This window comes from Pogoniulus pusillus, chromosome 2 (genome assembly GCF_015220805.1).
Source record: "Pogoniulus pusillus isolate bPogPus1 chromosome 2, bPogPus1.pri, whole genome shotgun sequence".
NCBI lineage: Eukaryota > Metazoa > Chordata > Aves > Piciformes > Lybiidae > Pogoniulus > Pogoniulus pusillus.
Window position 1 is genome coordinate 39,369,771 of NC_087265.1, and position 13,651 is coordinate 39,383,421.

The following is a 13,651-nucleotide window of genomic DNA, read 5'->3' on the forward strand; positions in this document are numbered from 1 at the left end:
GGGACATCTTTGATAATTTTGTTTAAATGACTGTGCACTTGGAATGACTCATTAATTTACATAGTAATTTAATGAAACTTCTAAGCTTGCAAAAGTAGCTTTGATTTTAAGTAAAAAGGCTTCCTCTTCTTTCTTAACTGTGTGCGTATTCTTTATAGTGTGCACTGAGTCTAAATACGTATGAAGTATTACTGAAATTAGTGAGCAACTCAAATGTGTTGTTAGGGAGCTGCTGCACTGGACTGAATGATGACAAGTACCCTGTCATCCAAATCTTGCTGTGAAGCCATCATTGATTAATTTCTGTGCATGTAACCCTGCAAGTTTACAGTGTCAGTTCTTGGTTCTAGCTCAGTTCACTGCATTTTATTCTTAGGATCCAGAGATTGATCTTTAACATACATTTATCTTGTTCTCTTCTGCCACTGATTATAAAAAAGAAAGATGCCTTTTGAATAAATGCTTACTTTTATATCCCTTTGAATTAATTTTCTGGAAACAGTAACAGTGGCAAACTACTTAATGTACTTTGCATATTTCAGTGTTATGTGTTTTCAAAACACAATTCATTTATAGGATTTTTTTGTAGCTAAGGCTTTAAAAAAATACTCTGACTGGGGAAAGAAGCAGAGAATCAATTCAGGTTGTTTACGGGTAAAACACCACTAGCTATGTGAGTATTTTGCACGATGTTTTAGTCATGGAAGTCTTGGGGGTTTTCAGACATCTTGTCTTTTGTGAAGTGATGGAAATCCCTAAAGATCACCAGCACAAGCCATCTCATTGACTAAAGGGCTTGACCGTATTTATAGAACAGATGTAGTTGTTCTAGCAAGCATTAATTATTCCCGTCTCATCCTGGTGTATGTTTTTACACATATTAATGTAAAAATAACTGAAAATACAAATCAATGGTGCTTTGTTCCATACAAACTGCAAAATCTGGTTGGAGGTGAGCTTTAATGTTTCCACTTCAATGTTCTGTTTGTCAGTCATGGAAAAGATGACCTCGCCTCTATAGCTGCAGTCCGGAAAAAAAATCACTGTTGTTTTTGTATTCCTGGTTTTAAGTGAGAAATACAAACTTACTGGCTTAGGAGCTTGCCTTTTCTTGCTCTGGAAAGATTTTTTTGAAAAGACAAAGACTATTTGAAGAAAAGAGGGATGTGGGGAGGAATGTTGTCCCAGACCTAGATAGATGTCCAAGAAACATTAATGTTACTTTTTCCCCTCAAATTCTATGTGCAGGATAACATAGTGTGTTTAACTTCTAATGAAGTTATGTATGATGTTTGTCATAGCTCTGACTGTTCTGAAAGCTGTGTCCAGTATTTGAGAGGCATAACTGTTCATACTGTCTTGGGTAAAAGTTCTTTACGGGGAATGGTTTGAAAGCTTTCCTACAACTTCAGACAACTTATTGCTAGTGTTCAGATTGATGGTTATGTCTTTCTTTGATGTTACTTAAAATTCTCAGATGCTGGAGAAGCCTTTTCAGAATTCAGGAAAAATGAAAATGGAGATGTTAAGTTATTGTCATCCGTGCTAAAGTTTGTTTGCTTTGTTATATTCTTTGTAATATTCTTCATGTTGTGGCTCAAATCAAAAAGCAGCAAGCACTCATGCTTATGTTGTCTGAACTTTGCAGAAGTGGTAGCTTAGTTTTGAGTATAATTGCTCGTTTGAGTCTTTTGGGGTTTTTTTTACTAGTTTTAGTAATAGAGGAGAACAAATGCAGATACTGCTAAATTTCACTGAGCCTAAGGAAGCCATCTCTCAAGATGCTATAGTAATAGTTTTTGAAAGTATCACAGTATCATCAGGGTTGGAAGAGACCTCACAGATCATCAAGTCCAACCCTTTACCACAGAGATCAAGGCTAGACCATGGCACCAAGTGCCACGTCCAACCTTGCCTTGAACTGCCCCAGGGACGGCAGTAGTAGTAGTGTGCCTCTTGAGTTTTTCTGTTTAAATGTTGCATGCATAAAGCCTGTATGTTCAGAGTGATTCCGTAAAAATCATGGGCGTGATCTTAAAAGTTCCTTAGAAGCAAACCCATGTTTGGATTGGCAGCGAACTTTGTAATTTTTTTTCCTGAATAGTCTAGTAACATGCGGTTTCCACCCTTCTTTAGATTCCAAGGTAGATTTGCCTTCCACCCATACTTGGCAAAGTTCTGCTTGAACATTAACAGTTAAATTTCTTTGGTATAAAGCATACTGTTACATGAAAAGCACTCTATTTTTCTTTAAGCTGTGGAAATCACAGAGATAGCATTGTTTGGTAATTACAGATTTCTGTGCTGAAGATTTTTTACTTTGTCTAAATGTCAGGGGTTTTAGCTACTCATAACATTGCTGCACGCAGAAACTTCAACCTGAGACAAAGTATCTAATGTGGTAACTAATGTTAAAATTGCAGACTCAATTCCGTGCCCACTTTTGGCCGCTCTATTGGTTGTAAGGAGATAATGCTTCTCAGCAGTTGGTGATGTCCAGAGATTGCTGCCACCACTGAGCACTGCCCAGCTGTTGTGAGCAGCTTGTTGCAAGTTCCAGTTAGAAACAAGATGGAAAGGTCTTTGTGGGAATGCAAAGCAAGTGAAGGAAGGATTGACTATTATATCTTATTCGGTACTTAAACAGAAGTACATTTTGAATTTCTGGCTTTGTAGCTGTTTTCAGCAGATTGGGGTTACTTCATGTGTGATTTTTGGTTTTGGGTGGGTTGTTTGGTTTTTTGGGGTTTTTCTTAAGGATACACAGATGCAAACCTTATTAGAGGAAAAAGATACTGTATTATTAGCCTATAATATTCTTTCTTGTTGATCCATATGCAAAGGCTTTGTCCTTGTAGAGGCTTTTAGCACTGCAGTTTGTTTTATATGTACAGGAAAGAAATATAAACATGTTTAGAAGGCTTCCTGTTCAGACATGTATCAGGTGATATGTAACTGTATTCCCAAATCTGCACCAATTCTCAAGTACGAGTATGAAAACTGACATCTCTTTGTCTTCCTTAGGAAACTGGAGAATTGTGATTGGAAATACCTGTTAGTGTACTTGAGTATTAAAATTGCAAGTTACTTCCAAATGACTAAAGCTTATAAGACAGTATTTTGATAAATAAGCTATGTAGCAAAGAGCAAAGTTATTGTGATATGACACTTGATCATGAATTTTTGTCTGAAGTGTTTTTCTTCTTTTAGTGAGAAATGTAAAGCTAGAGGATTTACTGTGATAGTGGATGGCAGAAAGTCACAATGGAACGTGGTCAAGACAGTTGTGTTAATGCTGCAGGTAAAGAAAATTTTGTATGTTCACATTTGAGTATTCTTAGATTTGAACTTGGTAGCTTTATCATTGTAGAGGCAGTAATGTCTTTACTGAGAAATAGACAATTAATGGCCTTTAAAATCAGAAAACTGGTTCCGTGACAGAGTTTTCTGCAAGAAGGAAACAGTCTGAAAAGTAAGTGTTATATTGCACTAGTTAAAACTGAGAGTTGTACTTAAATACAGAAATAGGCTGCAAATAGCAGTAATGTCTGCAGGACGGCAGCTCACTCTGATGGTGCAGCTGAGCAGGTGCTGATGCAGTCAATGTGCTGTGCTACTTGCTTTCCATTGGAGTCAGCTGTTGTTGATTTTTGTTGTGTGTAGTAGTCCCAGTCATAAATAATTCTAGATGCTGTCCATTTCCCAATTAAAGAAATTCATAAAACTTCATTACTTGACCTTTTCAGAACTGTGGGGTTGCAATGAAGTTTTATTTCTGCTAAACAGTGCAGGTTATTTTCTGGTCTCAGCAGTCAAAGAAAACAAATTACAGTGCTCTTGAGCAGACTAAAGAACTTGGATGACTTCCTTTCTTACTGCACAGGTGATTTAGCTTTATCAGAGCAGTTTTCCTCTCAGATGAGGCATCAGAAAGTGTGTTAAATACAGGTAATTTAGTTCTGTTGTCAGAATTAACCAGGTTGGAAGAGATGTCCAAGATCATCCAGTCCAGCCTGTCACACAGCCCTTGTCCTTTAGCTTGTTACTGCTCATGGTTTTTTTTAAGCCTATTCAGGGTGTGTTTCACCTTGACTAAGATGGCATTCTTATTAGAAGAGTTACAGTAATTGGATCCACTGTGTTTTGATTTACAATCTTGACTGAACCTTCATGGTAGCTGATGTGCAGTTGTGACATTTAGTGGGAACTTCAGCTAATGGGAAAGGTATCTGTTTGCCCATGCTCATATTTCACTGGCTTCCCAGCAGCATGCTTTCCTGTTGGTGAGAAACCTGCAGAAACATGAGTTGCATATCTGTATCTAACTTGAAGAAAGCAATAAAGGAAGATTTTCCCATGTACACTACTTACTTGTGCAGACCACTTGAAATTTCTTTCTGCTCAGACACCTGTAGTTCTTAAAGGTGCTGGCTGGCATCAGACCTACACTTCGGCATCAAAAAAAACTATCTACTTTTAAACAGTTTCTGCATATCCATTAAAATAGTGTGAGGAGGAGATGAGATATTTGAAGAGAAATCACGTGTTTTCTGTCACCTTTTGTCTGTACTGTGATTAACTGTTGCTTATTGCTATAGTTGATGACTTAGGAGTAGTCAAGAGTCTGTTCTTTGATATGCATTCAATGTGACAACATAAAATCAATTTTATGAAATAATGATGAAATTACTGCTTTAGGCTGAGAAATTATTTTGAATTAATATACTGAAATGTTAATATTAAGCCTTTTCATTCTAGTCTAAGCAATATGTACTAGGGAAATAGAAGATATAATCTTGACGTATGAATTAATGCTAAAGTCTGCTATTATTTTCTAGCTTTGTGATGACTTTTGCATTTTACATAGTGCATGACATGGAAAACTTTTTGCTTGACTCTTTTTTTTTTAAGTGAAATGCCATAAATTAAGTCTAGAGAATAATTCATAGTTTTATGTACTAACATAGCATGGACTAATGGTTAGGCCTCAGGGCTAGGAATAAAAATGTTAGATTTTATTTTTGGTTCTGACACAATTTTGCAGTGAACTTTAGTGCAATCACCTCCAAAGCATGCTGGAACTGACATGTGATGTCGGTGCAGCAGACTTAGTTTAGTTTCTGTCTACAGATTTTCAGGTCTTCAATAGTTGATGACATGTAAGTGGAATTCAGTTCTGTGATAATGAAGTCTTGACTTTGGCTTTTTCCATTTGTCTTACAGAATGTTGTTCCAGCTGAGGTATCACTTGTTTGTGTAGTAAAGCCAGATGAATTTTGGGATAAGAAGGTTACTCATTTCTGTTTTTGGAAAGAGAAGGATAGACTTGGCTTTGAGGTATGTAGAGTTTCTGCCTACTTCAATCAGAAATGCCATTTTTGGAATACTAGAATGGTTGGATGAAAGCTAACATCTCTTTAAAAATGGCTATACTCCAGGTGCTTTGTGTGTATCCTTTACAAACCACTGTGGCATTTTAAACTTTTCCTCCAATAAAAACATTAAATGAGGTGGGTCTCAGATTAATGCTTCGCTCAGCAAGAAGATAAAGCGGTTGAGGTACTGTGACATTTTGGAGTAAGAAATGGGATTGTACAGGGTTTGGCGTGAATTGTTTTCCATGACTTCTGCAATAGGCTGTAGAGATGCATGTTGTGTGTTTGTCACTAAATCAGAATGACTGTTTATAAGAACATGCATGCATCTTCTCTACCAACCTCCATCTACACACCTGTAAATATGGACAAGTTCTGGAAGCCTTTGAAGTTGTGGTATAAAATAATTGTCTACAGCGGTTGCTACTGTATACATAATGATATTGCTAGTTTGGAAATTAATTCTCTAAGAGGTTCTTGACAGATTTTTTTTCTTCAATATGACTCAGCTAGAATCTGTTTCTAGACAAATAAGCACAAAGCCTACAGAAAATATGTTAATGAAGCAGGGATCATTTTACATGGCTGCAATAATAAAAGGATTTTTTGTTTGACTCTAAGGATTGGCTAAAAGTCTTTCAATTACAATTGTGCAATGAAAGCTTTGTAAAGTTATGAAGCATGTTCTGTGCTAAAGAGGATGCCAGCTGCTTTGGCACAGACCACTGGAGTTGTGTAACTGAACCTTTTGGTTTCTATTTCTAAACCATTTTTTTCATTACTGAAGCATAAATGTTTTTCCCCAACTTGAAATTTCAATCTAAGAGTCTGTTAGGAGTTCTGAGCTTTTAGGAAGAAGAAAATGAGTATTAGAGACACATTTCATGCAAATGCATCAAAATGTGTCAGTTGTAACAAAAGTAGCCAAATGATCTGTCATGTTACAAGAAAAATTATCACAGCATTAAAACACAGCAGCTGCTTCTTAGGCAGGATGAAAACTTCAGATTCACTTCCTAGTGTCTTCTTGTATCTTGTCTTGATGTATAGACAGATCAAAAGTTTGTGGAATAGAGGGTAGTAAAATGTAGCTGCTAAATTCTTGGTTTGATTGTAAGTTTTGCTGTTGAACTGAAGCATTGAAATGGGTAGATTGCTGGCTTGCAGGAAGGGCTATCATCAGCTTTGAAGCAGTTGTCATGTAACAGGTTGGATGATGAACAGCTGCTGGTACAGTTGCAATAGATATTTCTAAAGAGACTACTATCCTAAGGCTTTTTCTTATATCTTGCACTTTCTGCACTTTCTTGCTGCAGTGGTGGTGTTTTGGTTTTTTGTCTTCTGTGCAATAACTCATTCTTAAATGGCATTCTTCATTAAAGAACAGGGAAAGCTTGAGAGCACAGTAGGAAAAATCTTGTGATTTCCCAGGTAATGAAGTACCACCCTGGGTATTATGCAGGCCTTTGTTCTTCATCATTTGTTACCTCTTGGCTGTCTATGATTAGGAAAATTAGCTCAGTAAAAATCACCTTGTCTGTGCTCCAAATAATATTTGTGTTAGAGATGGTAGTATGCCTTTGCTCTAGTCCTGATGTGAGTGCAAGGCACTGATAAGGCTGTGGAAACCTCTATGTCATACACAAATACGCAGCAGCATAACTATATTACTGGCAGTAAAAAAAACAAACCACATCAAACCAAAAAAAAACCCCACAAAACTAAAATAACAACCAACACACTACTTGTTTTGGACCGTGGATTAGATTTGAATAAATGCTGCAGAAATACAAGAATGTTTTTGCACCTGTGAAGTGAATTTGATCTAAAGAATTAAATAAAGAGCTTTCATGGTTTCATTTGAGAGTATAATTCAATTTTATTTGAAGTGGATGATATGTAACTGTGATTTCTGATTTCTAATGGAGCATCACAGCTGCCTCCTTTGTCCTGCAACCTGATCTGTTTTTAATACCTTGCCGTTAATCACAGTGGTTTCCTTTCTGTTCAGAGGCAGAGGTCCTCTGCTTCAAAGTGACATGTGGTGATGAGTTGCAAAGCACTGAAAGTAAATGTGGGAGCTGAGATGTGAGAGGTGGGCTGATTCAGCTGAATGAAAGTCCATATCCTTATTCCTGGTTTGTATTAGTGTTGGTTTTGGACCTCCCTCAGGTCAAGTCCCATTGATCTTCCAGCGGAGCTTTATTCTAAAATGCTTGTTAGCAATCAATTTGTGTGTTCACTGAAGCATTTTTTTTCTGATCCTGTGCCCATGCTTCATGACAGAATTGTCTTAATAGTTCCAAGGGTGTCTTTCAGCTGAAATGTTGTGTATGCTACATGGTAATGCATAATATTGTTCATGTTTTTAAATTAATGAAAAACTAAGTTGAATTAAAAAAATCTGAATGTGTGTTGGAGGTTTGGGAGGTGTTTGCTTTTTGCCTTTTTATCAATATACTTGAGATAGTAATGTGATAAATCACTGTTGGTAGCTATGGTGTGTTGTATTTGATGTTGAGCTTTTTATATGAAGATAACTTACTAATATAACTGTCCTGGGTTAACACAGCTTCTTAGAAGCTACTCTTTGCTCACACAGATGGGAGTGAAAGTAACGGAAAAGGACCCTCCAGGTTGAGATAGTTTTACTGGAAATGATCTGTTACCCAGTTACCTTGGCTTTAGGTCATTGGTACATACCTATGATACTGCCTTGCCTAGACAAACAGCCTTTGTTCTGAAAGTGATTAAATGCCTGTTTTGTGGTTATAGTAATCCTTCATGTTCCAAAAACCAAAAATCCCCCTGAAACACTTATATATGCCTGCTTTGTGTTATGCCATTGAAAACACTTTGTGGTCCAGAATGGATTACTGTATTACCACAAGAAGGTTTTAAAATCAACTATTTTTGTAATGTGTACCTTTATACCTTAGCTTTTATATTCTACTTGGAAATCAATTGTGGCAAAAACATACCCAGGTTAACTTTTAAAAACAATGCTAGTGAACAGAGTATGGCTCCACAAGGTTGAGAATGACTAACATTTTGCAGGAAATCTTTTTTATATCAGACCTTCCAGTTAAGGGGTTTAGTACTGAGGCATTAGAGTTTGTAGCTTTCATGGACTTTGCCAGAAATGCATAGGAATTCCAGTTTTTTAATCAAAATTATTTTTGTTTGTTTTCTGTGTAGTTTTATCTGATTTAATTTTATCTCCTGCATTATTTTTATCTTTTTTCTGCATGTTTTTCATGTTAACATTGGAGACAATGGGTCCTTTCTTTTAAAAACACAGGCCAAATCAGGGAATTGCCCCTGTGGAGCTGGAGTACTGTAAGCCTACATTAATGTTATGTTCTAAATTCAGCCTTAAAGAAGGGTGCACTGGAAAATACCAGATTGTATGTCCATTAGTCTCTTCTCTGGGATTGAAAAAAGATAGCATGCTAATTATTATCATGAGCCCTGGAGAGGATGGCAGATGAGTGTGCAAAATCATGAGTGCTTGCCAGGGAGGGAGGCAGTTATTGGAGATGATGTTGACAGTTGAGTGGATATGCGGATTCTATTAGCTGCTCTTCAGTTTCTGATACGCCAGATTTCTCTGTGATAACAGCCAGATAAATACTTAACTTGTACTTCTTGCTGTGATGTTAAAGCAACTGATCATTGTATAGATTAGTGTTCCGTATTAACCAGTAACACTCAGTCCTTCGCAGTGTTTAATCAAATAGCAGTGGTGAATAGAGCCACATCCAGTTGGTGGCCCAGTCACTAGTGGTGTGCCCAAGGGATCAGTCCTGGGCCCGGTCCTGTTTAATATCTTCATTGATCTGGACAAGGGGATTGAGTCCACCACCAGTAAGTTTGCAGACAACACAAAATTGGGAGCATGTGTTCATCTGTTAGAGGGTAGGAGGGCACTGCAGAGGGACCTGGACAGGCTGGATGGATGGTTGCAGTCCAGCGCCATGAATTTTAACAAGGCCAAGTGCCAGGTTCTGCACTTTGGCCACAACAACCCCATGCAGTGCTGTTTTGGCCTGCTTAGGCCTACCATGACACCAGGGAAGTCATTCTGCCTCTCTACTCAGCACTGGTTAGACCCCTCCCTGAGTACTGTGTCCATTTCTGGGCCACTCAATTCAAGAAGTGTGTTGAGATGTTTGAACATGTTCAGAGAAAGGCAGCAAGGCTGGTGAGAGGGCTGGAGCACAGCCCTGCAAGGAGCGGCTGAGGGTGCTGGGGTTGTTCAGCCTGGAGAAGAGGAGGCTCAGGGGAGACTTTGTTGCTGTCTACAACTACCTGAAAGGAGATTGTAGTCAGGCAGGGGTTGGTCTCTTCTCCCAGGCACCCAGTGACAGAACAAGAGGACATAATCTCAAAGTGCACCAGGACATGTTCAAACTGAATGTTAGGAAGAAGCTCTTCATGGAAAGAGTGATTGCCCCTGGGGGTGGGCTGCCCTCAGAGGTGGTGGAGTCATCATCTCTGGAGGTGTTGAAGAAGAGGCTGGATGAGGTGCTTAGTGCCATGGTCTAGTTGACTAGGTAGGGCTGGGTGATAGGTTAGACTGGATGATCTTAGAGGTCTTTTCCAACCTGGTTAATTCTATGATTCTGTGAAATATTAATTCAATTTTTTGGAAAGCTATTTGCCATAAAATAATGGGATTCTTCTTTGCCTCTGGTAGAGGAAGTCTTTGCTTTTACAGTTCCATAGCTGTTCCTGAGAAATCATCAGGAGAATAGTTCAGACCATATTTACAGGCAAGTTTTGCCTTTCAGGATTTTTTTACATGTTTCCCTGACAAAAGTTTGTAAAGTATATCCCTTGTCTGCTTTCCTTCCTGAAGGATCTCAGTTTAGAAAAAATCAGAAATGAGTGGTCTCAATGCAGTCCATTCTTAGCCTGAGGCCATTTGATGGGTTGGTTTTATTTAGAACCAGGTGCCCTATTTACTTTAGCTTCCACACCAAAATGTCCTGATTGAGTGAATTAATTTTCTCCTTTTTAATGAGCTCATAGAGATGAAAAGGAATGTAAAAATGACCTTAAAATACAAATGTATGCCTAAAGAAAGCCTTTGTTCTTCTTTTTCTTGGACTTAGTCATCTGGGGTTTGGGCTGATTACTGTCATTAGTTAATGAAACTAGAAGCTAATTCTATTTATGGAAGCTGTGTACTATTATGAATACAGGAGAACAGCTTGTGCTTGCTGAAGGCTACACAACCTCTGCTTTGAGTTTTTAAAGATGACCTAGGATCGGTGACTTGAATAGCTTTAGATCACAAAACCTATCTCAATATTTTAATTATTTGATAGATAAAATGGGCTTAGTGATTTAAAGAGGCCTGAATTGTCATGGAGTAGTGGAAGGCAAAAACTTTGAGGTAATTTTAAGAAGAAAATTTGCATGTTTAGGAACATGGAGCTAGGATAGAAGTAGAAAACTTTGTGCTGCATAATCCAGTGGGTTCTCAAAATTATCCCAATTGTAGTTTTCTTCCTGGCTGTGTATTGCCAATATATCTGATTCCTTAGGGAGATTTTCCATGCTTATCATACTATGCATCAAATCAACCTGTGCTGCTAATTTTTGGTTTAGGTTTATGTAACTAGGGCTCAATGAGATGCCTCTAGAACGCAGATAGATTTGCTTACTGCTTCTGGATGCACTTAACACAGCTTCTCAGATGCTTAAGGAAAAATGTAAGCATGACTTAAAAGGGTACCTAAAATTTCTCTCATTGTTTCAGGTTATTTTAGTATCTGCTAACAAGCTGACACGATATATAGAACCATGCCAACTAACAGAAGATTTTGGAGGAACCCTCACCTATGATCACATGGATTGGTTGAATAAGAGGCTGGTTAGTTTTCTGATTTGGCTTTTGGTTGTTTTATTGGTGCTTTGGTTTTATGTATGTGTTTGGTTTTGCTTCAGATGTCTCATTTTTGAGCTATGAATTTTTGTATGGGAACTGCTAAATAGATAGAAATTGCTGTATGTAGAAGATACATTCCAAATGCATTAATAGTTTTACAATGATAACTAAAACTGGATTTGTTCAAGGGATAATAAAGCTAATGTAATCAGTTTGCTCAAACAAAAATACCTTACTGAAGCTCTCTTGTAGACCTTCACTCTAAAAGTGCCTGAATGTATGGTATAGTCACTGTAGAGGGAAATTGTTTGGCTGTTGATTGATAGGAGAAATCCAAATCAAGGAGAAAATTCTCAGGCTTTGCAGATCTTCTGAGATTCTATTAGACCTTGGCTCCTGTGGTCTAAGAATCAGATTTTAAGCTGTACTACACTAAAAGGTGTCAATGCAGTTTCTCCAGTAGACTGAGATGTAGTAAATCTTTAGGAGCAAATATGTCCCTAAATCATTAATAGACACCAATTGTTTCAGCAACTATGGTGCTAGCTGCTGGTGCACATAGAATGTTTTTAATCCATTCTTCATTGATACTTATTTTTCACTTACTTAAGTTGAATTTTCAAAATGTTTTCTACAATCTTCTATGAAATAGTGTGTTCCTTTCCTGTGTAGGCTACCCTTAAAATGTGCATTTGCATCTAGGATCTCCACGTGGGATGCTGGTCAAGGAATACTACACAATGTGTCCCAACTGCAACTACTTGAAAACTGCAAACGTACCCTTCAGCCAGTCTCACAGCAGTATTTTCTCCTCGAGAAATTTAAGGGCTTATACTATGTCTACCATGTTTCTTTTTTACTGAATCTCAGCAAATTGTGTTTTTAGACGCAGGGGAAGAGAGCATCATCAGCTGTGCAAGTTTTTTCTTCCACTGGTCATTGCAAGGTGTTAATATGTGTGTGAATTAGGGCATGGCAACTCATTTCCTCTCTGCCTGAAACTGAGAGTGCTTGGACACAAGGGCTTTGTATTTGCTGTATATCTGGTTCACACTACAACTGAAAATCTTTCTGTAGTTTCTTGCTCTCTTGTCTTGCTTCACTTATTTTTTGTTAATGAGGAACCTCCATTGCAACTCCTGTATTCTGAGACAGGACAAGAGGGCAGAAAGGTTAAGATACTAGCTGAAAAAATAGTTTACAGCTGTAGATACATTTTAGTTGTATGGATTTTCTATTTCTCCTTTTTTAATAGATGAATGTAGCTTGTTTTTTATAAGCTACTGTCTTGTAAAATGGCTTTAAGAGCTATCCACCTCATGTCATTTTTGGTTTTCCCTGAAAGTTAACAATCTTAAAGTACATTATGGAAGCTTTATCTGCAAGCTATTGATTAATAATTTATTAATACCAAAAAGACCTGAAAGTTGTTGCTGACGTCATGCATAGCGCCAGATCATGCTTAATTTCTGCAAAACAGAAGACAACCCAAAAAACCTGCGTGGTACCTGGTGTCTGACTTTGTTATCTGAAATCAGTAAGCCTCTATATTCAGAGAAACTAGTGGGAATATTTCTTTCCATATAATATTTTATTTATTACAGCTTGTACTACTAGTGAGTAAAGCCCGCAATCTTCACAAAGTTCATTATTGTAGTTTGTTCTAGTGAGATGTGGTCAAGTGATTGAAATATGTGAACAGAACTAGTGAAGAGATTTCCACTGATGCCTTCAATACTACCACTTTTACATAGTTTTCATGTGTTAAATTAAACCCTGCTTCTTATTTAGGTATTTGAAAAGTTCACAAAAGAGTCAATGTCCTTACTGGATGAGCTTGCTCTAATTAACAATGGAAGTGATAAAGGAACTCAACAAGAAAAAGAAAGGTGTGTGATCTGCTTTTTGAAATGGATGCTTTTGGTTTATAATTTTTCATTGGAAATCTGAGAATACAGTGTGCCTTAAGTATTTCAAATGTGTAAAGAAATGCTGAAAATTTGGTGCATAGACTACAAAGTTTATGTGTGTGTAGATGGATGCTCATTTGGCTAGTAACTGCAAGCCATTGCACTTGTTTTGATACAGTGAGTTGAAAATTGAGGAGTTTATGGCCTCTTTAACAGCATTGAGGTACTACTACAATACAAATTATTAATAATGCTTGTTACTTCATTAGTAGGTTTAATTTATTAATAGTATGTTTGCTGTTTTATTCAAGGTCGATAGATTTGAACTTCCTTCCTTCAGTGGATCCTGAGACTGTATTGCAGACAGGTATACTAAGTTGAATAATCATAATGTTGTTCAATAGCATAACATTTCTCGTTTTTAAACCTCAAGTAAAAGCACAGATGACGCAACAATTATTTTATCTTTG

The 13,651-nt window shown here is 37.4% G+C and overlaps 1 protein-coding gene across 4 annotated transcripts in view; it reads left to right on the forward strand.

Moving 5' to 3' along the window:
• SESTD1 (SEC14 and spectrin domain containing 1) overlaps positions 1-13,651 on the forward strand; it is a 53,266-nt gene that overhangs the window by 19,526 nt on the left and 20,089 nt on the right. For all 4 annotated transcript variants that reach the window (XM_064161978.1, XM_064161999.1, XM_064161971.1 and 1 more), the window contains 5 exons: positions 3,211-3,301; positions 5,224-5,337; positions 11,143-11,256; positions 13,063-13,160; positions 13,493-13,548. In XM_064161978.1, coding sequence (XP_064018048.1) covers positions 3,211-3,301; positions 5,224-5,337; positions 11,143-11,256; positions 13,063-13,160; positions 13,493-13,548 — 473 coding nt within the window. The remainder of the gene's footprint in view (positions 1-3,210; positions 3,302-5,223; positions 5,338-11,142; positions 11,257-13,062; positions 13,161-13,492; positions 13,549-13,651) is intronic.